The 26,525-nt window shown below is 46.1% G+C and overlaps 1 protein-coding gene across 1 annotated transcript in view; it reads right to left on the bottom strand.

Annotated features, from left to right (window-relative positions):
* The window catches only part of LOC147962399 (uncharacterized), a 31,919-nt gene extending 7,160 nt beyond the window's left edge, over positions 1-24,759 (bottom strand). The window contains exons 1-4 of the mRNA XM_087534181.1: positions 24,475-24,759; positions 21,604-21,997; positions 16,515-16,946; positions 15,189-16,403 (exon numbers count right to left, since the gene is read on the bottom strand). Coding sequence (XP_087390307.1) covers positions 15,189-16,403; positions 16,515-16,946; positions 21,604-21,997; positions 24,475-24,759 — 2,326 coding nt within the window. The remainder of the gene's footprint in view (positions 1-15,188; positions 16,404-16,514; positions 16,947-21,603; positions 21,998-24,474) is intronic.
* Between the last annotated feature and the right edge of the window lie 1,766 nt (positions 24,760-26,525).

Raw genomic sequence — 26,525 nt, 5'->3', positions numbered from 1 at the left:
CACAGATGACTTAAGCAGATATGGGTATATCTACTTAATGAAAAATAAGTCTGAAACATTTGAAAAGTTCAAAGAATTTCAGAGTGAAGTTGAAAATCATCGTAACAAGAAAATAAAGTGTCTACGATCTGATCGTGGCGGAGAATATTTGAGTTACGAGTTTGGTGTACATTTGAAACAATGCGGAATAGTTTCGCAACTCACGCCACCCGGAACACCACAGCGTAATGGTGTGTCCGAACATCGTAATCGTACTTTACTAGATATGGTGCGATCTATGATGTCTCTTACTGATTTACCGCTATCGTTTTGGGGTTATGCTTTAGAGACGGCCGCATTCACGTTAAATAGGGCACCATCAAAATCCGTTGAGACGATGCCTTATGAATTATCGTTTGGCAAGAAACCAAAGTTATCGTTTCTTAAAGTTTAGGGCTGCGATGCTTATGTGAAAAAGCTTCAACCTGATAAGCTCGAACCCAAATCGGAGAAATGTGTCTTCATAGGATACCCAAAGGAGACTGTTGGGTACACCTTCTATCACAGATCCGAAGGCAAGACATTCGTTGCTAAGAATGGATCCTTTCTAGAGAAGGAATTTCTCTCGAAAGAAGTGAGTGGGAGGAAAGTAGAACTTGACGAGGTAACTGTACCTGCTCCCTTATTGGAAAGTAGTACATCACAGAAACCTGTTTCTGTCACACCTACACCAATTAGTGAGGAAGCTAATGATAATGATCATAAAACTTCAGAACAAGATACTACTGAACCTCGTAGATCAACCAGAGTAAGATCCGCGCCAGAGTGGTACGGTAATCCTATTCTGGAAATCATGCTATTAGATCATGATGAACCTACGAACTATGAAGAAGCGATGGTGAGCCCAGATTCCGCAAAATGGCTTGAAGCCATGAAATCTGAGATGGGATCCATGTATGAGAACAAAGTATGGACTTTGGTTGACTTGCCCGATGATCGGCAAGCAATTGAGAATAAATGGATCTTCAAGAAGAAGAAGACTGACGCTGACGGTAATATTACTCTCTACAAAGCTCGACTTGTCGCAAAAGGTTTTCGACAAGTTCAAGGGGTTGACTACGATGAGACCTTCTCACCCGTAGCGATGCTTAAGTCTGTCCGAATCATGTTAGCAATTGCCACATTTTATGATTATGAAATTTGGCAGATGGATGTCAAAACTGCATTCCTGAATGGATTTCTGGAAGAAGAGTTGTATATGATGCAACCGGAAGGTTTTGTCGATCCAAAGGGAGATAACAAAGTGTGCAAGCTCCAGCGATCCATTTATGGACTGGTGCAAGCCTCTCGGAGTTGGAATAAACGCTTTGATAGTGTGATCAAAGCATTTGGTTTTATACAGACTTTCGGAGAAGCCTGTATTTACAAGAAAGTGACTGGGAGCTCTGTAGCATTTCTGATATTATATGTGGATGACATATTACTGATTGGAAATGATATAGAATTACTGGATAGCATAAAGGGATACTTGAATAAGAGTTTTTCAATGAAAGACCTCGGTGAAGCTGCTTACATATTAGGCATAAAGATCTATAGAGATAGATCAAGACGCTTAATTGGACTTTCACAAAGCACATACCTTGACAAGATTTTGAAGAATTTCAAAATGGATCTAGCAAAGAAAGGGTTCTTGCCTGTGTTACAAGGTGTGAAGTTGAGTCAGACTCAATGCCCGACCACTGCAGAAGATAGAGAGAAAATGAAAAATGCTCCCTATGTTGGGGAACGCAGTAATTTCAAAAAATTTCCCACGCACACGCAAGATCATGGTGATGTATAGCAACGAGAGGGGAGAGTATGATCTACGTACCCTTGTAGATCGCAACGGAAGCGTTGACACAACGTAGAGGAAGTAGTCGTACGTCTTCTTCCCGATCCGACCGATCCAAGCACCGTTACTCTGGCACCTCCGAGTTCTTAGCACACGTACAGCTCGATGACGCTCCCCGGGCTCCGATCCAGCAACGCTTCGGGGATGAATTCCGTCAGCACGACGGTGTGATGACGATGATGATGTTCTACCGACGCAGGGCTTCGCCTAAGCACTACAACGATATGATCGAGGTGGAATATGGTGGCAGGGGGCACCGCACACGGCTAAGGAACGATCACGAGGATCAACTTGTGTTTCTTGATCTATCTTTGGTGCTAGCCCTGCCCCTCTATTTATATATTGAGCCCTGGGGTCGAAACTTGGAGTTAAAGCCTTCACAAAGTCGGTTTCACCCGATAGGCAAGAGTCCTTCTCGGACTCCAGGGCCAGATGCCAGGGGTCCCGGCGTCTGGACCCAGACGCCAGGGGTCCCGGCGTCTGGACCCAGACGCCAGGGACCCTGGCATCTGGCCCCTGGACTCCGCAAAACTTCCTTTTGCGCTTTCCAAAAACCTTGTGGGCTTTCCCCTTTGGCCCAAATAAAGTGTTCTCGTACCCAAACATTTCGGGAAACATCCGGAACCCCTTCCGGTGATTTCCGGAACCCTTCCGGTGACCAAACACTATTATCATATATATTAAACTTTATCTTCGGACCATTCCGGAGTTCCTCGTCATGTCCTTGATCTCATCTCGGACTCCGAACAACATTCCGTACATCAAAATGCATAAAACTCATAACAACTGTCATCGTAACTTTAAGCGTGCGGACCCTACGGTTCGAGAACAATGTAGACATGACCGAGACACGTCTCCGGTCAATAACCAATAGCGGGACCAGGATGCCCATATTGGCTCCTACATATTCTACGAAGATCTTTATCGGTCAGACCGCATAACAACATACGTTGTTCCCTTTGTCATTGGTATGTTACTTGCCCGAGATTCGATCATCGGTATCCAATACCTAGTTCAATCTCGTTACCGGCAAGTATCTTTACTCGTTCCGTAATACATCATCTCGCAACTAACTCATTAGTTGTAATGCTTGCAAGGCTTATGTGATGTGCATTACCGAGAGGGCCCAGAGATACCTCTCCGACAATCGGAGTGACAAATCCTAATCTCGAAATATGCCAACCCAACATCTCCCTTTGGAGACACCTGTAATGCTCCTTTATAATCACCCAGTTACGTTGTGACGTTTGGTAGCACCCAAAGTGTTCCTCCGGCAAACGGGAGTTGCATAATCTCATAGTCATAGGAACATGTATAAGTCATGAAGAAAAGCAATAGCAACATACTAAACGATCGGGTGCTAAGCTAATGGAATGGGTCATGTCAATCAGATCATTCAACTAATGATGTGATCTCGTTAATCAAATTAACAACTCTTTGTTCATGGTTAGGAAACACAACCATCTTTGATTAACGAGCTAGTCAAGTAGAGGCATACTAGTGACACTCTGTTTGTCTATGTATTCACACATGTATTATGTTTCCGGTTAATACAATTCTAGCATGAATAATAAACATTTATCATGATATAAGGAAATAAATAATAACTTTATTATTACCTCTAGGGCATATTTCCTTCAGTCTCCCACTTACACTAGAGTCAATAATCTAGTTCACATCGCTATGTGATTAACACCAATAGTTCACATCTTTATGTGATTGGTTCACATCTCCATGTGACTAACACCCAAAGGGTTTACTAGATTCAATAATGTAGTTCACATCGCTATGTGATTAACACCCAAAGAGTGATCATGTTTTGCTTGTGAGAGAAATTTAGTCAACGGGCCTGCCAAATTCAGATCCGTATGTATTTTGCAAAAATAATATGTCTACAATGCTCTGCACGGAGCTACTCTAGCTAATTGCTCCCACTTTCAATATGTATCTAGACCGAGACTTAGAGTCATCTAGATTAGTGTCGAAACTTTCATCGGCGTAACCCTTTACGACGAACCTTTTTTTCACGTCCATTATCGAGAAACATATCCTTATTTCACTAAGGATAATTCTGACCGCTGTCCAGTGATCTACTCCTAGATCACTACTGTACTCCCTTGCCAAATCAGTGCAGGGTATACAATAGATCTGGTATACAGCATGACATACTTTATAGAACCTATGGCCAAGGCATAGGGAATGACTTTCATTCTTTTTCTATCTTCTGCCGTGGTCGGGCTTTGAGTCTTACTCAACTTCACACCTTGTAATACAGGCAAGAACTCTTTCTTTGACTGCTCCATTTTGAACTATTTCAAAATCTTGTCAAGGCATGTACTCATTGAAAAAACTTATCAAGCGTCTTGATCTATCTCTATAGATCTTGAAGCTCAATATGTAAGCAGCTTCACCGAAGTCTTTCTTTGAAAAACTCCTTTCAAACACTCCTTTATGCTTTACAGAATAATTCTACATTATTTCTGATCAACAATATGTCATTCACATATACTTATCAGAAATGCTGTAGTGCTCCGACTCACTTTCTTGTAAATACAGGCTTCACCGCAAGTCTGTATAAAACTATATGCTTTGATCAACTCATGAAAGTGTATATTCCAACTCTGAGATGCTTGCACCAGTCCACAGATGGATCGCTGGAGTTTGCACATTATGTTAGCACCTTTCGGATTGACAAAACCTTCTGGTTGCATCATATACAACTCTTCTTTAATAAATCCATTAAGGAATGTAGTTTTGTTTATCCATTTGCCAGATTTCATAAAATGCGGCAATTACTAACATGATTCGGACAGACTCAAGCATAGATACGAGTGAGAAACTCTCATCGTAGTCAACACCTTGAACTTGTCGAAAAACCTTTTGCGACAATTCTAGCTTTGTAGATAGTAACACTACTATCAGCGTCCGTCTTCCTCTTGAAGATCAATTTATTTTCTATGGCTTGCCGATCATCGGGCAAATCCATCAAAGTCCATACTTTGTTCTCATACATGGATCATATCTCAGATTTCATGGCCTCAAACCATTTCGCGGAATCTGGGCTCATCATCGCTTCCTCATAGTTCGCAAGTTCGTCATGGTCTAGTAACATGACTTCCAGAACAGGATTACCGTAACACTCTGGTGCGGATCTCACTCTGGTTTACCTACGAGATTCAGTAGTAACTTGATCTGAAGTTACATGATCATCATCATTAGCTTCCTCACTAATTGGTGTAGTAGTCACAAGAACAGATTTCTGTGATGAACTACTTTCCAATAAGGGAGAAGGTACAATTACCTTATCAAGTTTTCTACTTTCCTCCCACTCACTTCTTTCGAGAGAAACTCCTTTTCCAGAAAGTTTCCGAATTTAGCAACAAAAGTCTTGCCTTCGGATCTGTGATAGAAGGTGTATCCAATAGTTTCCTTTGGATATCCTATGAAGACACATTTCTCCGATTTGGGTTCGAGCTTATCAGGTTGAAGCTTTTTCACATAAGCATCGCAGCCCCAAACTTTCAGAAACGACAACTTTGGTTTCTTGCCAAACCAAAGTTCATAAGGCGTCGTCTCAACGGATTTTGATGGTGCCCTTTTAATGCGAATGCAACTGTCTTTAATGCATAACCCCAAAACGATAGTGGTAGATCGGTAAGAGACATCATAGATCGCACCATATCTAATAAAGTACGGTTATGACGTTCGGACACACCATTACATTGTGGTGTTCCAGGTGGCATGAGTAGTGAAACTATTTCACATTGTTTTTTAACTAAAGGCCAAACTCGTAACTCAAATATTCTTCTCTATGATCAGATCGTAGAGATTTTATTTTCTTGTTACGATGATTTTTCACTTCACTCTGAAATTCTTTGAACTTTTCAAATGTTTCAGACTTATGTTTCATCAAGTAGATATACTCATATCTGCTCAAATCATCTGTGAAGATCAGAAAATAATGATATCTGTCGCGAGCCTCAATATTCATCGGACCACATACATCAGTATGTATGATTTCCAACAAATCTGTTGGTCGCTCCATTGTTCCGAAGAACGGAGTCTTAGTCATCTTGCCCATGAGGCATGGTTCGCAAGCATCAACTGATTCATAATCAAGTGATTCCAAAAGCCCATCAGCATGGAGTTTCTTCATGCGCTTTACACCAATATGACCTAAACGGCAGTGCCACAAATAAGTTGCACTATCATTATTAACTTTGCATCTTTTGGTTTCAATATTATGATTATGTGTATCACTACGATCGAGATCCAACGAACTATTTTCATTGGGTGTGTAACCATATAAGGTTTTATTCATGTAAACAGAACAACAATTTATTCTCTTACATAAATGAATAACCGTATTACAATAAACAGGATCAAATCATATTCATGCTTAACGCAAACACCAAATAACACTTATTTAGGTTCAACACTAATCCCAAAATTATAGGGAGTGTGCGATGATGATCATATCAATCTTGGAACCACTTCCAACACACATCGTCACTTCACCCTTAACTAGTCTGTGTTTATTCTGCAACTCCCGTTTCGAGTTACTAATCTTAGCAACTGAACTAGTATCAAATACTGAGGGGTTGCTATAAACATTAGTAAAGTACACATCAATAAGATGTATATCAAATATACTTATGTTCACTTTGCCATCCTTCTTATCCACCAATCACTTAGGGTAGTTCCGCTTCTAGTGACCAGTCCCTTTGCAGTAGAAGCACTTAGTCTCAGGCTTAGGATCAGACTTAGGCTTCTTCACTTGAGCAGCAACTTGCTTGCCGTTCTTCTTGAAGTTCCCCTTCTTCCCTTTGCCCTTTTCTTGAAACTAGTGGTCTTGTCAACCATCAACACTTGATGTTTTTCTTGATTTCTACCTTCGTTGATTTCAGCATCACGAAGAGCTTGGGAGTTGTTTCCGTTATCCCTTGCATATTATAGTTCATCACGAAGTTATACTAACTTGGTGATGGTGACTAGAGAATTCTGTCAATCACTATCTTATCTGGAAGATTAACTCCCACTTGATTCAAGCGATTGTAGTACCCAGACAATCTGAGCACATGCTCACTAGTTGAGCGATTCTCCTCCATCTTTTAGCTATAGAACTTGTTGGAGACTTCATATCTCTCAACTCGGGTATTTTCTTGAAATATTAACTTCAACTCCTGGAATATCTCATATGGTCCATGACGTTTCAAAACGTCTTTGAAGTCCCGATTCTAAGCCGTTAAGCATGGTGCACTTAAACTATCAAGTAGTCATCATATTGAGCTAGCCAAACGTTCATGATGTCTGCATCTGCTCCTACAATAGGTCTGTCACCTAGCGGTGCATCAAGGACATAATTCTTCTGTGCAGCAATGAGGATAAACCTCAGATCACGGATCCAATCCGCATCATTGCTACTAACATCTTTCAACACAATTTTCTCTAGGAACATATCAAAATAAACATAGGGAAGCAACAACGCGAGCTATTGATCTACAACATAGATATGCTAATACTACCAGGACTAAGTTCATGATAAATTTAAGTTCAATTAATCATATTACTTAAGAACTCCCACTTAGATAGACATCCCTCTAATCCTCTAAGTGATCACGTGATCCAAATCAACTAAACCATGTCCGATCATCACGTGAGATGGAGTAGTTTCATTGGTGAACATCAATATGTTGATCATATCTACTATATGATTCACGCTCGACCTTTCGGTTTCCGTGTTCCGAGGCCATATCTGCATATGCTAGGCTCGTCAAGTATAACCTGAGTATTCCGCATGTGCAACTGTTTTGCACCCGTTGTATTTGAACGTAGAACCTATCACACCCGATCATCACGTGGTGTCTCAGCACGAAGAACTTTCACAACGGTGCATACTCAGGGAGAACACTTCTTGATAATTAGTGAGAGATCATCTTATAATGCTACCGTCAATCAAAGCAAGATAAGATGCATAAAAGATAAACATCACATGCAATCAATATAAGTGATATGATATGGCCATCATCATCTTGTGCCTGTGATCTCCATATTCGAAGCACCATCGTGATCACCATCGTCACCGGCGCGACACCTTGATCTCCATCGTAGCATCGTTGTCGTCTCGCCAATCTTATGCTTCCACGACTATCGCTACCGCTTAGTGATAAAGTAAAGCATTACATCGCGATTGCATTGCATACAATAAAGCGACAACCATATGGCTCCTGCCAGTTGCCGATAACTCGGTTACAAAACATGATCATCTCATACAATAAAATTTAGCATCATGTCTTGGCCATATCACATCACAACATGCCCTGCAAAAACAAGTTAGACGTCCTCTACTTTGTTGTTGCAAGTTTTACGTGGCTGCTACGGGCTTAAGCAAGAACCAATTTCACCTATGCATCAAAACCACAACGATAGTTTGTCAATTTGACTCCGTTTTAACCATCGCAAGGACCGGGCGTAGCCACACTCGGTTCAACTAAAGTTGGAGAGACAGTCGCCCACAAGCCACCTATGTGCAAAGCACGTCGGGAGAACCGGTCTCGCATAAGCGTACGCGTAATGTCGGTCCGGGTCGTCTCGTCCAACAATGCCACCGAACCAAAGTATGACATGCTGGTAGGCAGTATGACTTATATCGCCCACAACTCACTTGTGTTCTACTCGTGCATATAACATCAAACCATAAAACCTAGGCTCTGATACCACTGTTGGGGAACGCAGTAATTTCAAACAATTTCCTACGCACACGCAAGATCATGGTGATGCATAGCAACGAGAGGGGAGAGTATGATCTACGTACCCTTGTAGATCGCAACGGAAGCGTTGACACAACGTAGAGGAAGTAGTCGTACGTCTTCTTCCCGATCCGACCGATCCAAGCACCGTTACTCCGGCACCTCTGAGTTCTTAGCACACGTACAGCTCGATGACGCTCCCCGGGCTCCGATCCAGCAAAGCTTCGGGGATGAGTTCCGTCAGCACGACGGCGTGATGACGATGATGATGTTCTACCGACGCAGGGCTTCGCCTAAGCACTACAACGATATGATCGAGGTGGAATATGGTGGCAGGGGGCACCGCACACGGCTAAGGAACGATCACGAGGATCAACTTGTGTTTCTTGATCTATCTTTGGTGCTAGCCCTGCCCCTCTATTTATATCTTGAGCCCTGGGGTCGAAACTTGGAGTTAAAGCCTTCACAAAGTCGGTTTCACCCGATAGGCAAGAGTCCTTCTCGGACTCCAGGGCCAGACGCCAGGGATCCCGGCGTCTGGACCCAGACGCCAGGGACCCTGGCATCTGGCCCCTGGACTCCAAAAAAATTCCTTTTGCACTTTCCAAAAACCTTGTGGGCTTTCCCCTTTGGCCCAAATAAAGTGTTCTCGTACCCTAACATTTCGGGAAACATCCGGAACCCCTTCCGGTGATTTCCGGAACCCTTCCGGTGACCAAACACTATTATCATATATATTAAACTTTATCTCCGGACCATTCCGGAGTTCCTCGTCATGTCCTTGATCTCATCTTGGACTCCGAACAACATTCGGTACATCAAAATGCATAAAACTCATAACAACTGTCATCGTAACTTTAAGCGTGCGGACCCTACGGTTCGAGAACAATGTAGACATGACCGAGACACGTCTCCGGTCAATAACCAATAGCGGGACCTGGATGCCCATATTGGCTCCTACATATTCTACGAAGATCTTTATCGGTCAGACCGCATAACAACATACGTTGTTCCCTTTGTCATCGGTATGTTACTTGCCCGAGATTCGACCGTCGGTATCCAATACCTAATTCAATCTCGTTACCGGCAAGTCTCTTTACTCGTTCCGTAATACATCATCTCGCAACTAACTCATTAGTTGTAATGCTTGCAAGGCTTATGTGATGTGCATTACCGAGAGGGCCCAGAGATACCTCTCCGACAATCAGACTGACAAATCCTAATATCTAAATACGCCAACCCAACATCTCCCTTTGGAGACACCTGTAATGCTCCTTTATAATCACCCAGTTACGTTGTGACGTTTGGTAGCACCCAAAGTGTTCCTCCGGCAAACGGGAGTTGCATAATCTCATAGTCATAGGAACATGTATAAGTCATGAAGAAAAGCAATAGCAACATACTAAACGATCGGGTGCTAAGCTAATGGAATGGGTCATGTCAATCAGATCATTCAACTAATGATGTGATCTCGTTAATCAAATTAACAACTCTTTGTTCATGGTTAGGAAACACAACCATCTCTGATTAACGAGCTAGTCAAGTAGAGGCATACTAGTGACACTCTGTTTGTCTATGTATTCACACATGTATTATGTTTCCGGTTAATACAATTCTAGCATGAATAATAAACATTTATCATGATATAAGGAAATAAATAATAACTTTATTATTGCCTCTAGGGCATATTTCCTTCACCCTATGCTTCAGCCATAGGCTCTATCATGTATGCAATGCTGTGTACCAGACCTGATGTGTGCCTTGCTATAAGTTTAGCAGGGAGGTACCAAAGTAATCCTGGAGTGGATCACTGGACAGCGGTCAAGAACATCCTGAAGTACCTGAAAAGGACTAAGGATATGTTTCTCGTATATGGAGGTGACAAAGAGCTCATCGTAAACGGTTACGTTGATGCAAGCTTTGACACTGATCCGGATGATTCTAAATCGCAAACCGGATACGTATTTACATTAAACGGTGGAGCTGTCAGTTGGTGCAGTTCAAAACAAAGCGTCGTGGCTAGATCTAGATGTGAAGCGGAGTACAAAGCTGCTTCGGAAGCAGCAAACGAAGGAGTCTGGATGAAGGAGTTCATATCCGATCTAGGTGTCATACCTAGTGCATCGGGTCCAATGAAAATCTTTTGTGACAATACTGGTGCAATTGCCTTGGCAAAGGAATCCAGATTTCACAAGAGAACCAAACACATCAAGAGACGCTTCAATTCCATCCGGGATCTAGTCCAGGTGGGAGACATAGAGATTTTCAAGATACATGCGGAGCTGAATGTAGCAGACCCGTTGACTAAGCCTCTTCCATGAGCAAAACATGATCAGCACCAAAGCTCCATGGGTGTTAGAATCATTACTGTGTAATCTAGATTATTGACTCTAGTGCAAGTGGGAGACTGAAGGAAATATGCCCTAGAGGCAATAATAAAGTTATTATTTATTTCCTTATATCATGATAAAAGTTTATTATTCATGCTAGAATTATATTAACCGGAAACATAATACATGTGTGAATACATAGACAAACAAAGTGTCACTAGTATGCCACTACTTGACTAGCTCGTTAATCAAAGATGGTTATGTTTCCTAACCATGGACAAAGAGTTGTTATTTGATTAACGGGATCACATCATTAGTTGAATGATCTGATTGACCTGACTCATTCCATTAGCTTAGCACCCGATCGTTTAGTATGTTGCTATTGCTTTCTTCATGACTTATACATGTTCCTATGACTATGAGATTATGAAACTCCCGTTTGCCAGAGGAACACTTTGTGTGCTACCAAACTTCACAATGTAACTGGGTGATTATAAAGGGGCTCTACAGGTGTCTCCAAAGGTACATGTTGGGTTGGCGTATTTCGAGTTTAGGATTTGTCACTCCGAATGTCGGAGAGGTATCTCTAGGCCCTCTCGGTAATGCACATCACTTAAGCCTTGCAAGCATTGCAACTAAAGAGTTAGTTGCGAGATGATGTATTACGGAACGAGTAAAGAGACTTGCCGGTAACGAGATTGAACTAGGTATTGGATACCGACGATCGAATCTCGGGCAAGTAACATACCGATGACAAAGGGAACAACGTATATTGTTATGCGGTCTGACCGATAAAAGATCTTCGTAGAATATGTAGGAACCAATATGGGCATCCAGGTCCCGCTATTGGTTATTGACCGGAGACGTGTCTCGGTCATGTCTACATTGTTCTCGAACCCGTAGGGTCTGCACGCTTAAGGTTTCGATGACAGTTATATTATGAGTTTATACGTTTTGATGTACCGAAGGTTGTTCGGAGTCCCGGATGTGATCACGGACATGACGAGGAGTCTCGAAATGGTCGAGACATAAAGATTGATATATTGGAAGCCTATGTTTGGATATCGGAAGTGTTCCGGGTGAAATCGGGATTTTACCGGAGTACCGGGAGGTTACCGGAACCCCCCGGGAGCTATATGGACCTTAGTGGGCCTTAGTGGAAGAGAGGAGAGGTAGCTAGAGATGGGCCGCGCGCCCCTCCCCTCCCTTGGTCCGAATAGGACAAGGAGAGGGGGCCGGCCCCCCTTCCTCTTCTCCCCCCTCCGTGAATCCTATTCCAACTAGGAAAGGGGGGGGAGTCCTACTCCCAGAGGGAGTAGGACTCCTCCTGGCCGGCCGCACCCCCCCCCCCTTTGAGCCTTTATATACGGAGGCAGAGGCACCCCCTAGAGACACATGTTGATCCACGTGATCATATTCTTAGCCGTGTGCGGCGCCCCCTGCCACCATAGTCCTCGATAATATTGTAGCGGTGCTTAGGCGAAGCCCTGCGACAGTAGTACATCAAGATCGTCACCACGCCGTCGTGCTGACGGAACTCTTCCCCGAAACTTTGCTGGATCGGAGTCCGGGGATCGTCATCGAGCTGAACGTGTTCTAGATCTCGGAGGTGCCGTAGTTTCGGTGCTTGATCGGTCGGGCCGTGGAGACGTAAGACTACATCAACCAAACGCTTCCGTTGTCGATCTACAAGGGTACGTAGATCACACTCTCCCCTCTCGTTGCTATGCATCACCATGATCTTGCGTGTGCATAGGAATTTTTTTTGAAATTACTACGTTCCCCAACAGTGGCATCAGAGCCTAGGTTTTATGTGTTGATGTTATATGCACGAGTAGAACACAAGTGAGTTGTGGGCGATGTAAGTCATACTACTTACCAGCATGTCATACTTTGGTTCGGTGGTATTGTTGGACGAAGCGGCCCGGACCGACATTACGCGTACGCTTACGCGAGACCGGTTCTCCCGACGTGCTTTGCACATAGGTGGCTTGCAGGTGACAGTTTCTCCAACTTTAGTTGAACCGAGTGTGGCTACGCCCGGTCCTTGCGAAGGTTAAAACAGCACCAACTTGACAAACTATCGTTGTGGTTTTGATGCGTAGGTAAGATTGGTTCTTGCTTAAGCCCGTAGCAGCCACGTAAAACTTGCAACAACAAAGTAGAGGACGTCTAACTTGTTTTTGCAGGGCATGTTGTGATGTGATATGGTCAAGACATGATGCTAAATTTTATTGTATGAAATGATCATGTTTTGTAACCGAGTTATCGGCAACTGGCAGGAGCCATATGGTTGTCGCTTTATTGTATGCAATGCAATCGCGCTGTAATGCTTTACTTTATCACTAAGCAGTAGTGATAGTCATGGAAGCATAAGATTGGCGAGACGACAACGATGCTACAATGGAGATCAAGGTGTCGCGCCGGTGGCGATGGTGATCATGACGGTGCTTCGGAGATGGAGATCACAGGCACAAGATGATGATGGCCATATCATATCACTTATATTGATTGCATGTGATGTTTATCTTTTATGCATCTTATCTTGCTTTGATTGACGGTAGCATTATAAGATGATCTCTCACTAAATTATCAAGATAAATGTGTTCTCCCTGAGTATGCCCCGTTGCCAAAGTTCGTCGTGCCCAGACACCACATGATGATCGGGTGTGATAAGCTCTACGTCCATCTACAACGGGTGCAAGCCAGTTTTGCACACGCGGAATACTCAGGTTAAACTTGACGAGCCTAGCATATGCAGATATGGCCTCGGAACACTGAGATCGAAAGATCGAGCGTGAATCATATAGTAGATATGATCAACATAGTGATGTTCACCATTGAAAGCTACTCCATTTCACGTGATGATCGGTTATGGTTTAGTTGATTTGGATCACGTGATCACTTAGAAGATTAGAGGGATGTCTATCTAAGTGGGAGTTCTTAAGTAATATGATTAATTGAACTTAAATTTATCATGAACTTAGTACCTAATAGTATCTTGCTTATGTATGTTTGATTGTAGATAGATGGCCCGTGCTGTTGTTCCGTTGAATTTTAATGCGTTCCTTGAGAAAGCAAAGTTGAAAGAGGATGGTAGCAATTACACGGACTGGGTCCGTAACTTGAGGATTATCCTCATTGCTGCATAGAAGAATTACGTCCTGGAAGCACCGCTGGGTGCCAGGCCTGCTGCTGGAGCAACACCAGATGTTATGAACGTCTGGCAGAGCAAAGCTGATGACTACTCGATAGTTCAGTGTGCCATGCTTTACGGCTTAGAATCGGGACTTCAACGACGTTTTGAACGTCATGGAGCATATGAGATGTTCCAGGAGTTGAAGTTAATATTTCAAGCAAATGCCCGGATTGAGAGATATGAAGTCTCCAATAAGTTCTATAGCTGCAAGATGGAGGAGAACAGTTCTGTCAGTGAGCATATACTCAAAATGTCTGGGTATAATAATCACTTGATTCAGATGGGAGTTAATCTTCCAGATGATTGCGTCATTGACAGAATTCTCCAATCACTGCCACCAAGCTACAAGAGCTTCGTGATGAACTATAATATGCAAGGGATGAATAAGACTATTCCCGAGCTCTTCACAATGCTGAAAGCTGCGGAGGTAGAAATCAAAAAGGAGCATCAAGTGTTGATGGTCAACAAGACCACTAGTTTCAAGAAAAAGGGCAAAGGGAAGAAGAAGGGGAACTTCAAGAAGAACAGCAAGCAAGTTGCTGCTCAAGAGAAGAAACCCAAGTCTGGACCTAAGCCTGAAACTGAGTGCTTCTCCTGGCCGGCCGCACCCCCCCTTTGAGCCTTTATATACGGAGGCAGAGGCACCCCCTAGAGACACAAGTTGATCCACGTGATCATATTCTTAGCCGTGTGCGGCGCCCCCTGCCACCATAGTCCTCGATAATATTGTACCGGTGGTTAGGCGAAGCCCTGTGACAGTGGTACATCAAGATCGTCACCACGCCGTCGTGCTGACTGAACTCTTCCCCGACACTTTGCTGGATCGGAGTCCGGGGATTGTCATCGAGCTGAACGTGTGCTAGAACTCGGAGGTGCCGTAGTTTCGGTGCTTGATCGGTCGGGCCGTGGAGACGTACGACTACATCAACCAAACGCTTCCGTTATCGATCTACAAGGGTACGTAGATCACACTCTCCCCTCTCGTTGCTATGCATCACCATGATCTTGCGTGTGCGTAGGAATTTTTTTGAAATTACTACGTTCCCCAACACGATCGCCGTTGAAAGTGCAGCCGTTGCGGTGCTTCCAGAGCCACCAGGCAGTGAGGATGGCGATGGAGGCGAGCCCGCGTCGAAGACAGCGCGGAGAGTCGGTGATGGCAGTGGCGAGCCACTCGGCAAACTCATCGTCGTGGCTCGGGATCGTGGCGGTGGATCGGCACCAGGAGAGAACCTCGTGCCACACCTGGCGGGAGAAGGAGCAGCCCAAGAGCAAATGCTGCATGGTCTCCGGTTCTTGATCACAGAGCAGGCAGAGAGGTTCGTGTGGCAGGTCGTGGCGCGCGAGGCGATCTGTTGTCCAGCAGCGGCCGAGCAGGGCAAGCCAAATGAATTGCTTGATGCAAAGCAGAGCCCAGGTACGCCAGGTGAGACGCCAGTGCGGGTCTTCGATGGATCCAGAGAGCAGAGCCTGGTAGCAGGAGCTCGCGGAGTAGGAGCCGGAGCTGGTCCAGCGCCAAGAGAGCCTGTCCGGCTCGTCGGAGAGCGTCACAAGGCGCAGGCGGCGCCAGAGGGAGACGTACTGCCTGGCCATCTCGATGCCCAGCGCCCCATGGAAGTCCGCAATCCAGGCACGCTCGTGCAACCCATCGCGCACGGAAAGAGTCCTGCGGCGGCGCTTCGAGATCCTGGCGTGGACCAGCGGCGCAATGTCGGAGATGGACTGGCCATCGAGCCAGTGATCCTCCCAGAACTTGCCGCTGCGCCCGTCGCCAATGTGCCAGAGTGTAGAGGCCCGGAAGATAGCGTGGACCTCGGAGGAGTGGTGGATGTGCAGATGCTGCCATGGGCGTGATGGGTCTGTCTTTTGGAGCCACAGCCACCGGGTGCGCAGGGCGACGCCCGCAAGGTGGAAGTCCGGCAGGCCAAGGCCACCCAGGGCGATGGGACGGCAGATGCGAGGCCAATTGACGAGGCAGTGGCCGCTGCTCGCGTCCTTGCGACCGTGCCAAAGGAAGCAGCGGAGGAGGCGGTTGATCTGCTTGAGGACGGTTGGGTTGATGGCCAAAGCCTGGAGCGTGTGCACTGGCATTGCTGCGAGTACATGGCGACAGAGCGCCAGGCGGTCACCTCGTGACATCATGGAAGCCCACCAGGGAGAGAGCCTGCGCTCGAGCTTGATGAGGATCGGTTGCAGCGCGGCGACACTGACCTTGCGAATGGACAGCGGGAGGCCGAGGTATGTAGTGGGGAACTCTTTGAGTGGGCACGCCAAGTGGGATGAGATTGCAAGGCGTTCCTCGGGCGTGCACTAGATCGGGGAGGCCGCACACTTGTTGAAGTTGATGTACATCCCAGATGCATTACCGAAGAGGGTGAGCAGCCGGCGGACGGCCGAGAGGTCCTGCTTGTCTAGCCGGCAGAAGACGACCACGTCGTCAGCGTAGAGAGAAATACTCGAGGCCATGTGGCGCGAGGTAAGGCGTTGGAGCACACCGCCGGCGACGGCGCGGCAGAGCAAGTTGTTGAGGGTGTCGATCACCATGACGAAGAGCATGGGGGACAGGGGGTCCCCTTGCCGAAAGCCGCACATGTGGAGGATTGGCGGACCCGGGGTGCCGTTGACGAGGATGCGTGTGCTTGCCGTGCCGAGTAGGATGCAAACCCATTCGCGCCAGCGTCGACCGAAGCCAAGGTGGCAGAGGGTGTCCAGCAGGAAGGCCCAAGAAACCGAGTCGAACGCACGGGCAATGTCAAGTTTGAGCATGACGCGCAGCTGCTTGAGGTTCACAATCCGTACTAAGATGATTAGAAATTCGTCTTAGGATGATACATACCTTTTCCCTGGACTTCCTTATGAAAATATCACTCCGGTCATATCCACCAAAATCTAGTAACACTTCAGAAGGATTCTTTGAGAAGGCTTACTGCAGGACATTCCAGTGGCACATAGTTGCTACATATATTGTGGATTGCCCAGAATAAAAATGAATAGTAAAGCAAAGAAGAAGTGATACATTTTCAAGTAGTAACATCATTTGAATCCAATAGCGCTACAACAACTATTCTTTTGATTGTTCAGTATCACCGCTTTGGATGAAATCCTATGTACATTGCAAGTAGTAACATCATTAAATCCCAGTCTGATCTTGGAAGGCAAGAAAAAATGTGTCAAGATACCAAAAAGATTTAGGATTGAAAAAACCAGGCAATGTGGGAGAAAATAGCTGATATGTGTCTACTTTGCATAAGTTGTTGCATCGCTGTAAGCCTGTAACCTGCATCATCAACATGAAAAGAGCATGTGCGGGAACATCTTTCATTGCAACAACGATGATAATCAGGCATCAGGTTCATGTCTCGGCATGTGTGAGGCCATAGTCAAGGCATTCCAAGGATTTTTAGACAAACAACACATGACGCCTTGCAGTTTTTTAGTGTCTATCCATAAATATTTGATTTTTGTCTGTCTCATATAACCTTCTAAGAGGTAAGAAATAGTATAACTGATCACTATCCAGGGAAGGAAGTCACAAAATACAATAAATTGGTTGCTCTAAAAAAATACCAATAAATTAGCATATATTGAACAATAGGAAATCCTTAAATTGCTCTGTACACTACTTACTGATTATGATCAATGTCGGCAATAAAGCTCATTGTAAAATGCACTCTTGTTAAATCTGGAGCCAAGTTCTGTGCATGCATTTAAGAGCATAATCTTAAGGGCTTGAATGAACAAAAAGGAAAAAAAATGACAGATTGACTACCTTGGCTGATCCATAACATACATATAGCAGCTGCAGCCAACTCTTGTTGATAATACATACATGAACCTATCTGACATTGAGTAAGACTACTGGCATTACAAGTATGGTCATTGTAAAACCACCTTAGAGTTTTTCCCTTGTTGAAAGCTACATTTACTGAGATTCCTCTCTCCTCTCCCGTGGCGCTCCCGCGGGCGCCCGGGGAGGAAACCCTAGCCCCCTCGCCGAACTCCCCCACCCCTCCCTCCCTCCCCTCGCCGCCGCCGGCGACGCGTTGGTGGGCGAAGCCCCTCCAACGTCGGCGGCGGCGGGCCTCTTTTCTTCCCCTCTTCGGTGGCGTGCGGCGCGGGCCGGGGTCGTCGGGGGTGGCGCGGCGCTGAGCACAGGGCGCGGCGGCACGGCCGCGGGTGCTGTCGGGACGGCGGCCCCCTGGTGGCGGTGCGATGGGCTGTGGGCGGCGGTGCGCGCCGTGGCTGGGCCCAGTGGATCGGGCGGCGGCGGATCCCTCCTCACATCGTCTCTGGCTCCTCTGCCCTTGGCGTCTGCGTCGATCCTGCGGGTCGGGCGCCAGATCCGGCCTGCCCGGTGGCTGGGGGTGCCGCCCGTGGCCCGCTGTGGGCTGGTTCGTCGGCGACCAGGGGCCCCAGGATGGGGCCTTTAATTTCCGACCCTCCAGCGTTTGGCAAGATGCGCGGGGGTTGGAGCTTGGGGGCGGCGGGATGTGTAGGTGCGTGCCCGGCGACTCCGACGCAGGGAGCTCGCTAGGCGGCGCGGGTTGGGCAGTGGCCGGGGTGGCCGCTGCTCCGGCCGTGGATGGCTCCACGATGGTTTGGCGAGTTGGCTTCGGCGACGGCTGGCACGTCCTGGCGTCGGTTCGTCCGTAGGCGGCTTGTATCAGCCTTTGGCTCCCCTCCTCGTTGTCCGGTCGCTATGTTCGGCGAAGGGCTGGCCTTCTCCCAGCTGCGGTCCATCGCTCGTCTCGCGCCCGGTGCGCAGGTCCGAGCTCGTCTCATGCACAGTGCCGCAGGACTATGCTCGTCTCGCGCACGGTGCAGCAGGACCGACCTCGTCTCGCGCACGGTTTTGCAAGACCGAGCTCGCGTCCCGCCCGGTGCTGCAGGACGGGTCGATGGAGGCCAGCTGGCCGGCCTATTGGGTCCTGGCGCTGGGGGTCGCCCAGGGGTGCGAAAGGTGGGACCTTTCCGCTCGTCTCTTTGGTTGGGATAGCGGCAACTCTTGGGTGAGGTGGTGTCAAGGTCTTTGATGCCGGGGCGGCGGCCCTGGTGGTGGTTGCGCGGGGCTCTCGGGCAGAGGCCGTGGCTTGGTGCTGCCCGGTGGCCATGGCCGTGTGGGCGGCATGGTTGCCGGGGTGTGGCGTTCGGTGGCGGTGAGTGTTATCCGGGGTGAAAACCTGTTCTATCTTCGGACGGACCGGCGGCGGCGAAGCTCGTTCCCTTCTTGAAGGCGTCGTCGCGGCTCTCATTCCCCGTCGTGCGGCTCCGAGGGAAACTCTGATCCTCGGATAGGGCGGCGGCGGCGCTCCGGTGTCGTTTCCTTCCTGAAGGCGCCGCCTTGGAGCCCACGGTTTGTCATATGCGGCTTCATCTCTTTGCGGCGGTAGTGCTAGGGGTGGTGTGGCTGCGCTCAGCGCCTTGTATCTTGCCTTGGGTGTGTGCGTGTGTTGTGGTGGCGTGCATTTGTACCGGGTTGTTGGGTTCGTGCTTTATATATAAAGCGGGGCGAAAGCCTTTCTCGATAAAACCACCTTACAGCATTTCACCAAAAGATTCAATGGCCTAAGAATAAACTGTGTTTGGCCAAACATGAGAGCACCCATCAGCCAAAAATCAACTGGGTTAGCTATGCACGGATCTGTAGAATCCAATGGTTGTTGCGGAATTAATTCTCAAATCAGTCGTCTGCCTCCATTGAACCATGTTCAGAACTTTAAGAACATCTGATTGTGCACACAACCTGGTACCACTGAATTGCAGAACATCAAAACAACTACAATGCATAATTGAACATCTTATTGTGCACACAACCTGGTACCAATGAATTGCAGAATATCAAAACAACTACAATGCATAATTGAGCATGCCACACTTACCAGGCAATAGTGGTCTACAAAGTCAATGATCGGCTAGTGAACTGGACCAGGCCTTCTCGACACCAGCAGCAAGAACACCGCCGTTCCATTGTACAAGCTACAAGCGAAGCTGCATGCCGGACAAGTGTGGTCAGCGACATAGCGGACTCGGCCACCACCATATGATTTGGTTATTGACCCTGTGCATCTAGAGAACCCTCTTGTGCCCCCCTCCGAGCCTCCTACGCCTCCTCCTTTTGTTTCACCGATGCTGTCGGGTCTTCCAACCTAATCCCCGTGCACAAATAGATCAGAGAAGAGATAGTTGAACACACAAATAGATCGGAAAAGAAACGGTCATATTGAGACCGGATGGAGGATTCCAAGCCGCCTTCCTCGTAGCGTTGGTGTCAGATGTAAATACCTGTGCACCTCATTGATGTAGAGAATGGCCGACATGGCCTTGCGCCGCTCCCGCAACGTGACCATGCCCTGCCCTAGGGTTTGGCGATGATGGGGGCGGCGGCGTCCCACAACCACACCCTCCCATGGGTCCTGCCCTGATGTGTGGTTCCGCGATGGCGATGGTGTTCTGGGAGGTCGCGTCAGTGCCGGGCGGCGGAGGAGCAAAGATGTTGGGCGGCGGAAGATTCCGCGGTGGCGGTGGCGGCGTTCGTGCCCTACGAAATAGATCGAGGGAGTAGCACGATGGGATCGAGAGGACGGTAGCGGCGACGGGAGGGGATCGAGAGGACGGCGGCGGCGATGGGAGGGGATCGAGGGGAGGGGAAGAGAGGGGGCCACGGCGGGAGGCGAAGTCGCCGGTTCTGGGAGGAGGTGGGGAGGGCTCTGGGGATGCGTCGGTGCGTGGGGAGGAGCCGCCGCCGACGAGATCCAGATCGAGCGGGGTGATGAGATTCGTTACTGTTTTTTTAATCTGGTTAATTTTCGTAGGTTAACTGTCGTAGATTTTTTTAGGTCGATTTTCTGTCGCTGAACCATAGTGTTTCACAACGGGCCTAGTTGTAGCATGCCGTTTTTTTTGGTCGGTCTGGAGGAGGAAGTGGGGGATCGCTGGGTAGCGGGAGGTGGGAGGAGGTACCAAAAAAATCAGGGAAGGTGGGACGAAAATTGACCGGCGGAGACTACCAACTGCTCCATTAGAAGTAGAGATGGGATCTAGTTTTAAAGACCTCGACGTGAGGAATCCAATGGTGAAACCGGTTTGAGATTTGGACGCTCGTTTTGAATAAACAAATCTACGAAAAAAAGAAAAACTCTCAAGTTGCAACAAGTAGCACACTGCATGTGCGCCACTTATCGCAACCTAGGAAATTAGAGTGATCTTTGCAACAAATACGTCTCAACTAGTGATTTCGCCATTTCAGCCACACCTCCGCACTCGGCCAACGCAGCAGGGTTTTTTTTTTAGTGAAACCTGCTAGGATTTATTGATTAATTGAAATGTTTACAGGAATGGCAACAGGATCATGAGGAAGACCTAGCCATATGTGTCTCCCTTGAGTAAGAGAGACCCCAAACCTAGCAAGCCTATGAACTTCCATATTGGAAGTTCTGTATTCGAAAGAAAAATTACAAGACTGAAACAGTCCAGAACTCTCTAAAATCTCTTTGATGATGCCTCCATCCTCTCCTCCAGCTCCAAGATGGATGTGGTTGACGATTTGCTGACAATCTGAAGCAATCTGAATATTCTGCACCCCCATATCTTGGGCTAGGGCGATCGCTTCCCGGCAAGCAATTGCTTCCAGCATCTCCGGATTAAGTAGACCATGAATTGCCAGCAGTGAGCTTTCAAGATAGGTTCCTTCCCTCGTTCTACAGACCGCAGCAGCTGATCCCATATTATGGTGAACTGACACCCCAGCATCCACATTGATCTTGACATGACCTTCCTGTGGTGCAATCCACTTTCGCCTTGGCTGGCCCGGGATAGCCGTTCTAGCTTTTGTGACAGAAGGATCCTTTAGCTGATCAAGTTCAGAGATAAATCTCATGACGAAAGCATGTGTCTCATACGGGTTCTGACTGATAGACTCATGTATCAGTTTTCACCGTGCGTACCAGATGGCCCATAGCGTTACTACCAGCCGAGTGAATTCCTCATGTCTGAGGACATCCATCATAGAAAATAGCCAACTTTCCGCTGATGGTTCCCTTGTTTCTAGCATATGCTCCAATAAATCAGGATCAACAAGCGCCCAAACGCATCGAGCCGAGGTGCATTCCAGTAAACTATGCCGCCAAGAATCAGTAGCTCCACAAGCAAAACACTCATCCGTGTATGACATATTTTTATTCTTGCGAACATCGTCTGTTGGTATAGAATTCTTGGACAGTCTCCACAGGAAAACTTTGATTTTTGCTGGCACCATTGTATTCCATAGAGAGGTCCATGATGTTGATTTGTTACTTGTGTCAGAGCCGCCCGGACGCTCTTCCAGCCAATCTTCCCTCCTCTTCTTTGTTTCCATGATCATCCTATAAGCTGAACGGACTGAAAAAATTTCATTTTTCTCAAAAGCCCACGACCAGAAATCTACAATGTTCCGAGTACAGACTGGAATTTGCAAGATGGCACTAGCATCATATGGCAGGAAGACTTGTTATATCAATTCTGAATTTCATCTAGCATTCCCTTGATCCATTAATTCAGATACCAAGTGTGGTGGTTGATTGACCAACGAAACAATTGGTCTTATATTTTCTTTCCTCGGTATCCAATTCATATTCCAGATTTCTGTTGTTTCACCATTTCCCACTCTCCGGATAAGGCCCTGACGCAAAGTATCACATCCCTCCAGAAGAGACCGCCAGATCTGGGAAGGATGATTACCAAGTTCCGCGGACAGCAAGTCACCCCCGGGAAATAGACTGCTTGTAGAATTCGTACACTTAAAGATTCTGGGCATTGAAGAACTCTTCACGCCTGTCGGGCTAACAGTGCCAAATTGAAAATTTCAAAATCTCTGAAGCCTAAGCCTCCCATGTACTTGGGCATGCTCATAACATCCCAAGATACCTAGTACGGCTTTCTTTGACCCCTCTTGCTGCCCCACCAAAATGCATTAATCATAGAGGTCAAGCTCTTGCATAATCCTCTTGGGAGTTTGAAGCAGGACATTGAGTAGACCGGAATAGCTTGAGCTACTGATTTAATAAGGACCTCTTTCCCAGCTGATGATAATTTTGTTTCCATCCATCCTTGTATGTTACTCCATAATCTATCCTTCAGATATTTAAATGCACCATTTTTTGAAACACCCACATCAGATGGCATACGTAGGTATTTCTCATTCAACTGTTCATTGAGGACATTGAGAATATTTTTTATGGTAGCTCTTACTCCCTCTGGACAGCCCTTGCTGAAAAACAAGGAAGACTTATCTCTGTTAATTCTGTGTCCTGACGCTTTAGCATAGGTTTCCAACAAGAGAGACACTTCTTCAGCCCCCTCACTATTTGCTTTAAAAAACAGCAGGCTGTCATCTGCAAACAACAAATGGTTAACCGATGGAGCCGATGGAGCCACTGGTATTCCTACAAGATTGGATGACTGAACTCTGGATTTTAAAAGGCACGAAAGGCTCTCTGCTGCCAGCAAAAAGAGGTACGGTGAGATTGGATCTCTCTGACGGATACCACGTGAAGGATTAAAAACATCAAGTTTTTGCCCATTAAAAAGAACTGAGAAGGAAACCGAAGTAACCATTCCCATAACAATATCAACCCATCTCTGTGAAAACCCCAACTTCAACATTATTGCTCTTAGATAATTCCACTCCATCCTGTCATACGCTTTCATCATATCAATTTTTAGCGCGCAATGTCTGTGCTTCTGAGCCGTGTTCCTCTTCATAAAATGTAGACATTCATAAGCGGCAATAATGTTATCAGTTATCAAGCGACCAGGGACAAAGGCAGACTGCTCTTCTGAAATAATATCCGGTAGCACCACCTTCAGACGATTTGCTACAACTTTTGAACTAATCTTGTAAAGGACGTTGCACAAGCTAATAGGGCGAAACTAAGATAGTAGCAACGGATTCTTTACCTTGGGGATTAAAACAAGGATGGTTTTATTGATTTCCTGAGCACTCTCCACCCCTTCCACAATTCTCAATACTATCTTTGTTATTTCCTCTCCACAAATGTCCCAATGTTTCTGAAAAAACTGGGCCGGGAAGCCATCCGGCCCTGGTGCCTTCTGAGAAGCCATCTGGAAGAGAGCCTTCTTTACCTCCTCGGCAGTGTAGGGAGCATTCAGAGAATCATTCATTTAATTAGTGACTTTGCGTAGTACATTATTGAGAACAGCCTGCATGTTCTCCGTTCCTTCGGTTGTGTACAGATTATTATAAAAAAAATTGGTCATCACTTTCATTTCTTCTACATCCTCTGTTTGGGTGCCGTCCCTTCGAAGGAGAGCTTTGATTTTATTCTTTACCCTCCTCATATTCGCCCTCATGTGGAAATATCGTGTATTTTTGTCCCCGGCTCGGAGCCACTCAAGCCTAGCCCTTTGCTTCCACATTAGTTCCTCTCTTTTGTACAGCTCCAACAGATCACGTTTAATATCTGACTCTCTTTCAGATGGCCCCGTCCTCCCAGGAATACCTCTCAAGTATTCCAGCTCACGTTTTAGATTTCTTATTCCACTTCTTACACTGCCAGATGTATTATTATCCCATGCGCTTAAAGATCCAGCCAAAGCATGCAGCTTCGCTGCCATGTCCGCCACTGACTCGCCCGTTGGCGGTCCCCAAGCACCAGCCAGTGTAGCATGCAGATTCGGATGTGACTCCCACATACACTCATACCTGAACTCTCTTTGGACTGGTTCCTCCAATGCTGGATGCAGGCGCAAAAGGATGGGCTGGTGATCCGAGGCTGCTGCTGTTAGATGCTGTAGGTCTGCCTCAGGGAACGCGCCTCGCTATGCAGCACACGCAAGCGCACGGTCCAGTCGCACCCGTGTAAATGAGCCCCCGACCACTCTTTCCTCAAAGGTCCACTGTAACCCCGTGAATCCCAAGTCCATCAAAGCACAATCATCCACTGCCGATCTGAATAAGTTGATCTGACTCTGACTTATGTGATTAATACCATCATGTTCATTTGAGTGCAAGACTTCATTGAAATCTCCTATGAGCATCCACGGGCCATCAGATTGTCCTGCCGCCAACGCAGCAGGTCGAACGCACAGATGGCTCATCATATTCGGTCGGGCTATACTGGCCCACATCGATTCCTAATACATATAGCCTACGGGTGGGCGACTACACCCGGGCCATTAGGATTTCATTATGCCTTTGCTCGTTCGTGTCGGTCAATGGGTTCGATCGGTTAAGTCTGGTATTTTTTTTTCGTTTTCTGTTGTTTCTTCTTTGTCTTTTTGTTGATTTTCTTTGGATCTTTTTCCTCCTGATGCTCTTGATTTTCTTTGTTTTTCAATAGTTTTTTTCTTTATACTTTGGTTTTCTTAGTTGCTTTTTTCATTTTGTTGGTATCTTCTTTTTTCGTTCTTTTGTATGTTTTTGGGTTTTGTTCTTTCCAGAAATGTCTACCTATTCATACATATTGTAAATTTTCCGTATACATGTAAAACATTTCTTATATATTTTCAAATTTTTTCTAAGTACATATTTACTTCGAAGGGGAGCCTTGGCGCAGCGGTAAAGTTGTTGCCTTGTGACCATGAGATCACAGATTCAAATTCTGGAAATAGCCTCTTACAGAAATGTAGAAAAAGGTTGCGTACTATGGACCTAAAGTGGCCGGACCTTTCGCTGGACCCTGCAGGAGTTACATGCACCGGGCTGCATTTTTTTTTACATATTTACCATTATAAAAATGTTTTGATTATTTTTTAAAATACATGTTAAGAATTTATTAAGTACAAGTTGAAACATATTTTGAATGGTTAAAACCATGTTTTTTAATTATTTAAATATTTTTTTACATTGTACAGATATATTTTTTAAATGTCACCCACACTTTTTTGACACTTATGATGTTTTTAAAAATGTAACATACAATATTTTTTTAGTATTCCAAACATTTTAATTGAATTACACAAACATTTTCTTAGATTTTTGTATACATTTTTTTAAATGTCACACATATTTCTTTTGAGAAGTGCTACATTCCATAATTATCACAAACGAGTGGCGGGTGCAAAGTTTTGCCCGCCACTGCAGGTCACATAGCTGTGGTGGGCACCTTTTTCTACTCACCGCTGAAACTTTTCTCAAATAACTGTGGTGGATACCAATGTCTGGCCGTCACTAATTTTAACACACCTATGAGCCCTTTCTATATACATTCTATCGTATTGAAATCTCTAAAATGGTTTATATTTAAAAAATGAAGGGAGTAGTGTATATATATACTTTCCGTCCTTCCCCTAAAAAAATATTATAGTATATACACCTAGCATCGGCATCAAATTTTATGTATGGCAAGCGCCGATCCTTGCAAGATAGCTGGCTTCGTCAC

This window comes from Triticum urartu, chromosome 7A (genome assembly GCF_056163025.1).
Source record: "Triticum urartu cultivar PI428250 chromosome 7A, HENAU_Tu73, whole genome shotgun sequence".
Taxonomy (NCBI): Eukaryota; Viridiplantae; Streptophyta; class Magnoliopsida; order Poales; family Poaceae; genus Triticum; species Triticum urartu.
This window is presented reverse-complemented; position numbering and strand designations above follow the sequence as displayed.